The following is an 8,313-nucleotide window of genomic DNA, read 5'->3' as shown; positions in this document are numbered from 1 at the left end:
TGATTGACACCTGCTGTGTCCAATCACAGCGGGCCGCCGCTGGCACGCGCACCAGGCCCAGTGCACGGAATCCAGTACGGGTACGTGATTTCTTGCAGGAGGGCCGCCCTTCCGCAGTATATCTGCATAGGGTGGTCCAGAAGGGGGTTATGGTGCATTAATTTATACCAACCAGTTTGTATTTTTTTCCCTAAGTTTTCATGTATATAAGTGTTGTAGAATCTGTAAATAACAAGTGCTAAGATGAGGTTTTGTCTTGTTTTAACAGCAGTCAAAATACAGAGTAATGAACAAAGACCAGTGGTATAATGTATTAGAATTCAGCCGGGACCGTTAATGCCGACCTTAGTAACTATGATGAAGATGGTGCCTGTAAGTAATGATCAGTGTGTATATATATATATATATAAAGGAGTCAGGAAGACTCAAATGAACTCTTTATTTTCACTCCCCAAACGTCTTTTCTTTCTCTCGGAATCAGCTGTTCAATTTCTCTCTTTCACGATCTCCACCCCACCCAATGTATCCCTCACAGATAGGGAGTTGATCTCCGAGATTATTCAGCTGTTCCTCCACTTCAAGGGTCCAATGTATCATGTAATCAAAAACACAATATTGTATTAGCAACAATACAAATAGGTATTTTTTGACAATCCATTATATGCTTACTAAAACGTCTCCTTTCATGTTGTGAGTTCTCTCTGTCAGCTGGCCATCTCTTTTCACAACCTCCTACATTCATGCATTCCCCTTTTCCTGTTTACATTCAATCTCTAAGGACTACATATGCCACGGTACCTTGCAGTGATTCCTGTGCTGACTCTGCTTCCTGAAACTCCTCCCCTCAGCACCTCTGTAGTTCAAAAGGCAGGCTTTGTGAATTCTGTGATACAGCAGTGCCTATCGACTGGGCATAGTGAATACGTGTCACAGAATTCAAGGAAGTAAATGTGTGGGGATCTTTACAAAGTAAGTTTTACAAACATCAGCATTGTTCAGATTAATAGGAGTAGACTAGAAATAATTTACATAAAATGTGGAAATGAATATGATTTCACATTTGGACATGGGTACTCTTTTTAACCTTTCCCCACTCTGAAAAAATTGCCTTTTTTATATAAGTTTTAACAAGTAGTAAATGAGCTTTAAGGTTATACAGTGCATTTGGAAAGTATTCCCAGGGCTTCACTTTTTCCACATTTTGTTATGTTACAACCCTATTCCAAAATTGATTAAATTCATTATTTTCCTCAACATTCTGCAAACAATACCCCCATAGTGACAAGGTGAAAGACGTTTGAAATCTTTCCAAATTTATTAAAAATAAAAAAGGAAAAAAATCTCATGTACAAAAGTATTCACAGCCTTTGCCGTGCCACTCAAAATTGAGCTCAGGTGCATCCTGTTTCCACTGATCATCCCTGAGATGTTTCTACAACTTGATTGGAGTCCACCTGTAGTAAATTCAGTTGATTGGACATGATTTGGAAAGGCGCACACCTGTCTGTATAAGGTCCCACTGTTAACAGTGCATGTTGGAGCACAAACCTAGCCATGACGTCTAAGGAATTGTCTGTAGATCTCCGAGACAGGATTGTATCGAGGCACAGATCTGGGGAAGGGTACAGAAAAATGTCTGCAGCATTGAAGGTCCCAATGAGCACAGTGGCCTCCATCATCCGTAAATGGAAGAAGTTTGGCACAACCAGGACTCTTCCTAGAGCAGGCTCACCTGGCCAAACTAATCGATCGGGGGAGAAGGGCCTTAGTCAGGGAGGTTACCAAGAACCGATGGTCACTCTGACAGAGCTAAAGCATTTCTCTGTGGAGAGAGGAGAACCTTCCAGAAGAAAAACCATCTCTGCAGCACTCCACCAATCAGGCCTGTATGGTAGAGTGGCCAGACGGAAGCCCCTCCACCGTAAAAGTTACCTGACAGCCCACCTGGAGTTTGCTAAAAGGCACCTGAAGGACTTGCAGACCATGAGAAACAAAATTCTCTGGTCTGATGAAACAAAGATTGAACTCTTTGGCCTGAATGGCAAACATCATGTCTGGAGGAAACCAGGCACTGCTTCATCACCTGGCCAATACCATCCGTACAGTGAAGCATGGAGGTGGCAGCATCATGCTGTGGGGATGTTTTTTCAGCGACAGTAACTGGGAGACTAGTCAGGATTGAAGGAAAGGTGAATGCAGCAATGTACAGAGACATCCTTGATAAAAACCTGCTCTGGACCTCAGACTGGGGCGAAGGTTCATCTTCCAAGAGGACAACGACCCTAAGCACACAGCCAGGATAACAAAGGAGTGGCTACGGGACAACTCTGTGTCCCTGAGTGGCCCAGCCAGAGCCTAGACCCAATTGAACATCTCTGAAGAGATCTGAAAATGGCTGTGCACTGATGCTCCCCATCCAACCTGATGGAGCTTGAGAGGTCCTGCAAAGAATATTTCAGAGAAACTGTCCAAAAATAGGTGTGCCAAGCTTGTAGCATCATACTCAAAAAGACTTGAGGCTTTATTTTTTGCCAAAGGTGCTTCAACAAAGTACTGTATTGAGCAAAGGCTGTTAATACTTATGTACATGTGATTTTTTTTTTTTAAATAAATCTGTAGAGATTTCAAACAAACTTCTTTCATGTTGTCATTATAGGGTATTGTTTGTAGAATTTTGAGGAAAATAATTAATCCAATTTTGAATAAGGCTGTAACATAACAAAATGTGGAAAAAGTGAAGCGCTGTGAATACTTTCCGGATGTACTGTACTTTCACACAGTTTAATTTTCGTTGTCCCTTCCTTCTATTTCTGTATGTGGATGATGGCACTGTAATTATTTTAATTTTAAAGAAGTACCTTTTTCCTAATCGATAAACAACTGTCGCATGACCCAGCTCTCTCGCAGCCTGTTCGCAGGGATATGTAAACAGGAGGAGCTTTTAGTCCTCTGCTGGTCAGATGTAAAAAAAAAAAAAAAAAAAAAAAAACAGCATTTGGAACACAGAGTAAAGAAAACTAATCTCATACAAATATATATTTAAAATCAAATCTTTAATATTTTTGCCAATAACAACATGGTGTGGGTGGATTTTTGCCTCTGCAGCCTGTATCTTAGAATAAGAGGGAGGTGAAGCCTCCTCAGTGTACATGTAATATCCCACCCTCATTCTCTTTAGCTGGTTGGTGGGCATGGAGGCGGAGACAGGGAGTAGACACATGGGCTGCTCAGATGTGATAGGGAGGAAATGCTCAGCATAGAAACTCACTGAAAACTGAGCATGTGCAAAGCTGCCAACACTGCTCTGCAAAATCCCTAGCTGAATTGGAGGCAGAAGGGAGATTGAGAACAGCAGGATCAACCAGGCTTATTCATTTTCTGTAAAAAAAAAAAAAAAATCATAGTGACTGAGTATGAACAGCATGTAATACAGCATTTATTGGTAGTTTATGATGTGGGTTTTGGTGACACTTTAACACAAACTCTGACTTACCTTAGTAGCTGCAGGCTCTATGGAGAAAGCCATCCTCAAACTTCATAGCAGAAGCACTGAAATCATGGTTCCTCTCCCTTCATCTGCCAGCAGAGGTCATTTGAGGGCTTGTTTTAAAGCAAATTTTTGCTCATTTAGAAATACTGTACAGTGAGGGAAAAGAGTATTTGATCCCCTGCTGATTTTGTATGTTTGCCCAAGTTAGCCCAATTTTTTTTTATATTGTGAAAGATAACATTACGCTGAGTGGAACGACGACAAATTTTTATCCTTAATCTCCATAGTCGACTTTAAAAATTTCTACAGGTTACATGTTTAGAGTTAGAGGAGATCTAGGGCTAGAATTATCGCTCTTGCTCTAAAGATTGCGGCGATAACTCACATGTGGTTTGAAAAAAAAAAAAAAATTCCCCTTTTAAGAGCATTGGACGGAAGTGACGTTTAAAGTCGCTTCCACCCTCCAATGCTATGGAGCCGTGCGGGGGGCCATCTTTCCCTCACTCGGCATCCAGGCAGTGAGGGGAGTGGACGTGATCGTCTCTGCCGCTACCGACAGCTCCAGTAAGCGACTGAGATGACCAGTGCGTGGCGGTCCCTCTCCTACCCCAATAAGTGATCTTGCGGCGACTGTCTGCTGCTGAGACCACTTTTATCTTAAAGAGGTAAGTCCATCACTTTTTAAAATAGCGGGGTTGCTGCCATAACAACGTTCTTTAACGTCAAAGTAGCGACGTATAACAACGGCGGCTGGTCCTTAAGTAGTTAATGCGTGAAATAAGTATTTGATCCCCTATCAATCAGCAAGATTTATGGCTCCCAGATGTCTTCTATACAGGTAATGAGCTGATATTGGGAGCACTGTCTTAAAGGAAGTGCTCCTAATCTCAGCTTGTTAACTGTATAAAAGACACATGTCCACAGAAGAAATCAGTCAGATTCCAATCTCTCCACCAAGACCAAAGAGCTGTCCAAGGATGTTATGGACAAGATTGTAGACCTACACAAGGCTGGAATGGGCTACAAGACCATCACCAAGCAGCTTGGTGAGAGGGTGACAACAGTTGGTGTGATTATTCGCAAATGGAAGAAACACAAAATAACTGTCAATCTCCCTCGGTCTGGGGCTCCATGCAAGATCTCACCTCGCGGAGTTTCAGTGATCATGAGAACAGTGAGCAATTAGCCCAGAACTACATGGAAGAATCTTGTCAATGACCTCAAGGCAGCTGGGAGCATAGTCACCAAGAAAATAACTGGTAACACACTACCTTGTGAAGGTTTGAAATCCTGAATCGCCTACAAGGTCCCCCTGCTCAAGAAATCACATGTACAGGCCTGTCTGAAGTTTGCTAATGAACATCTGAATGATTCAGAGGAGAACTGGGTGAAAGGGTTATGGTCAGATGAGAGACCAAAATCGAGCTCTTTGGCATAAACTCAACTTGCCGTGTTTGGAGGAGGAGGAATGCTGCCTATGACCCCAAGAACACCATCCCCACCGTCAAACATGGAGGTGGAAACATTATGCTTTGGGGCTGTTTTTCTGCTAAGTGGACAGGACAACTTCACCGTATCAAAGGGACGATGGACGGTGCCATGCACCATAAAATCTTGGGTGAGGACCTCCTTTCTTCAGTCAGGGCACTGAAAATGGGTCATAGGTATTCCAGCATGACAATGACCCAAAACACACAGCCAAGGCAACAAAGGAGTTGCTCAAGAAAAAGCACATTAAGTTCCTGGAGTGGCCTAGCCAGTCTCCAGACCTTAATCCCATGGAAAATATGTGGAGGGAGCTGACGGTTCGAGTTACCAAACATCCGTCTCAATACCTTAATGACTTGGAGAGGATCTGCAAAGAAGAGTGGAACAAAATCCCTCCCAAGATGTGTGCAAACCTGGTGGCCAACTACAAGAAATGTCTGATCTCTGTGATTGCCAACAAGGGTTTTGCCACTAAGTACTAAGTCATGTTTTGCGAAGGGGTCAAATACTTATTTCACTTATACTGCAAATCAATTTATACCTTTTTTTTAAATGAGTTTTTCTGGATTTTTTTGTTCTGTATCTCTGTTAAAATAAACCTACTATTAAAATCTATAGACATTTTTGTCAGTGGGCAAACGTACAAAACCGGCAGGGGATCAAATAATTTTTTTTCCCCTCACTTGTATGTAAAGACTTTAATTTCTATAGTCCGGCCATCAGTTTAAAAAAACAAATGGTTACTGTGGCCAACAATACCACATTTTTTTTTTGCCATAGTTTTTGACCAGATTTTGTGATTGCAAAAAAAGTACTATGTGCCATCTAATCTGTATCTGTCTTAATCCTTTCAGGGCCAGTTCTTCTTGATGAATTTGTTGAGTGGTATAAACATCGTCCTTCATTATAGCAAGATCTGTTCTGGAAACAAAATATGAACTTTCAGATGTCCCACAAGCCCTAAACATGAAGTGTTTGAAGAATACTCTCATCTTCGCGGAATCTTTTGACGTCTTGCCAGTGCTAATGAAATCAGCAGTAGACTGTCCCTTGCCTTTATCTTGATTGACTTTCATCAAGAAATGCAAGTCTGGATAAAAAAAGAAAAACTGAAATCATCGACCAAGACCTATTTTACATTTGTTTTCCCCTTAGTTCCCCTTTGTTTCATTGGCCAAAAGTGTACATTTAGTTGAATTAAACAATTACATGATCCATTTTATTTATATTTATATGTACAACAGTTTGGTTTTCAAGTTTTGACCATGTGTTATCAAATCTAACACTTTTTCTTCCTTCTTATTTTTTTTATTTTTTTTATTTTTTTTTGATCTTTCCCATTTAAAATTAGAATATGAAATCTTGTGTTTGTAACAGCAATAAGTTATAACACATGGTAACAACAGTTCTCTTTTATAGCTACATGGCATTCTAAAAGCCGATCCATATATTTTATTTTTTTTTTAATATATACTTCTCATTGTGTACCAGGGCTTGGGTCCACTGACAGCTGGAAGACAGTTGTGGTCATCAACAAATTCTGACCTATTTGGAATATTCTTCAGAGTTTGAGTGTTAGGAGCTGCTGATATTGGGCAATTGTTGGTTCTTAGGATATCTGTTACCGCTTTGAACGGGTCATGTTTTTTGCATATATCAGAATTCCATGTTGCTACCTCCATGTAACTAGCAGATGCTTGAAGGTCATGCCCAATCCTTAACTTTATCTGCGACTCAGTTTTATCAGTCTGAGCTCAGTCGTCTGATGATTTTTATAGTCTCTGATATTCAATCAAAAGCTTTTTACCACTTCAAGTGTAACACTGCCTTTCTCATAAACGTGATAATGTAAGGTAGGACAGTGAAATCCTAAAATTTGTAAATAGCATCCTTTACCTGTTTTGTTCAGTTGTGCCTGTGGACTCATTTAGAATATCCATTGTGCCAAAACCGAACGTGACAATTTTGCATATTTTATGGGGACGAGACTACAACCGTTTACAGTTGGTGGCAATGTTTATCACTGGATGATAAGCTGCACTGCCACTGCTGAAAGAATGGGTATTTCAAGGGCTGGTGCTGACCATTTGGAATGATGGGTAATAATACTTACTGTGGATTGTTTCTCTCTTTCTTTTAAAGTAGAACTCTAGGCAATGTCTTTTTTTTTTTTTTATTTTGGACAGAGTAAGGGAGGATTATAACCCCTGTACATTTATTTTTTTCCATCTGCATCCCATTGGGGGGAATTCCCTTCGCTTCCCGTCCCGTAGCCAAAACATCAAGTGAGGGAAAATCCTTGCTAATTAAGGAAGTCCCAAGGTCACCAGAACTAGTGTCACTATTGGAAGATTTCCCCTCTATCACCTTTCTAGGGACAACCCATCATTTTTGATTTTTTTTTTTTTTTTTTTTTTCACTTATTTGGTATTCACAATTATGGTGAATAGGACAATTGTCCTAACAGAGGCACAGACAGTAATAAAGACCTGACAGGGGTTCTAATCCCTCTCCACTCTGTCCAAAACTAAAAAAAAAGTTTTGCCTTTTAGTTATACTTTACGTTCTAAGGTATGGTATAAAGGAGCAGCACTTTAACGAGCAACAAACATCTGCCTCATGCAGATGCAGCACATGTTATGCCGTTTGTCTTGGATCATGAAATGTCTTTGGTCGTTTCCATATCTGAGCTATAAGCAGGTCAAGGACAGTTCTGTATATTACTCTCAAATTCATTGTTTAATAGAACATCCCGTATTACCAGGATTTTGATTTCAATCCACACTGGTGTTATCAGTCTATGGCACACGTGTTGCGCCTACTTGTCATTAAAGATCCCCTAGTTTGCGAATCTGCTGCTCCAGTTTTGTAGATTATATTTATTGTACCTGGGGGAAAAAAAGAACATTTCACTGATTGCTGAAAATGGTCCAGGTAATCCTGAAATTTTGGAGTGGGATCAAAAGTGGGTAAAAAAAGGGCCATTTCTACTATGCTCTTAACTTTTTATTTTTATTTTTTTTTTTCCCTTGCAAATGTCATGTTAATTGTCCGGTTGTTTTTTTGAGTTTACATGCCACATTAAAGATCTTGTTTTTGGAATCATTCATGGGTGTTTTTTTTTTTTTTTTTTAATCTGCCACTGTTAAGACCTAAAGCTCAACTCTGGATGGACTCTCCCCTCCGCTCTGGAGTTCCCCCTGCATGTATTTTTTTTCTTTAATAAATATTATATATTCACATATACTTTCTAAGTAACCTTTTTTTCAGACCAGTTGTATTACAATGAGGGGAAAAAAGTATTTAATCCCCTGCTGATTTTGTACGTTTGCCCA

The 8,313-nt window shown here is 40.2% G+C and overlaps 1 protein-coding gene across 1 annotated transcript in view; it reads left to right on the top strand.

The window, feature by feature from the left end:
• DCUN1D5 (defective in cullin neddylation 1 domain containing 5) overlaps positions 1 to 8,083 on the top strand; it is a gene marked incomplete in the record, with an annotated part of 38,844 nt that extends 30,761 nt beyond the window's left edge. The window contains 2 exon segments of the mRNA XM_073613105.1: positions 269 to 372; positions 5,833 to 8,083. Coding sequence (XP_073469206.1) covers positions 269 to 337 — 69 coding nt within the window.
• Positions 8,084 to 8,313: the final 230 nt, after the last annotated feature.

Source organism: Aquarana catesbeiana, linkage group LG02 (assembly GCF_042186555.1).
Source record: "Aquarana catesbeiana isolate 2022-GZ linkage group LG02, ASM4218655v1, whole genome shotgun sequence".
NCBI lineage: Eukaryota > Metazoa > Chordata > Amphibia > Anura > Ranidae > Aquarana > Aquarana catesbeiana.
Note: the sequence above shows the minus strand (reverse complement) of the source record. Positions and strands in the feature narration are given on the sequence as shown.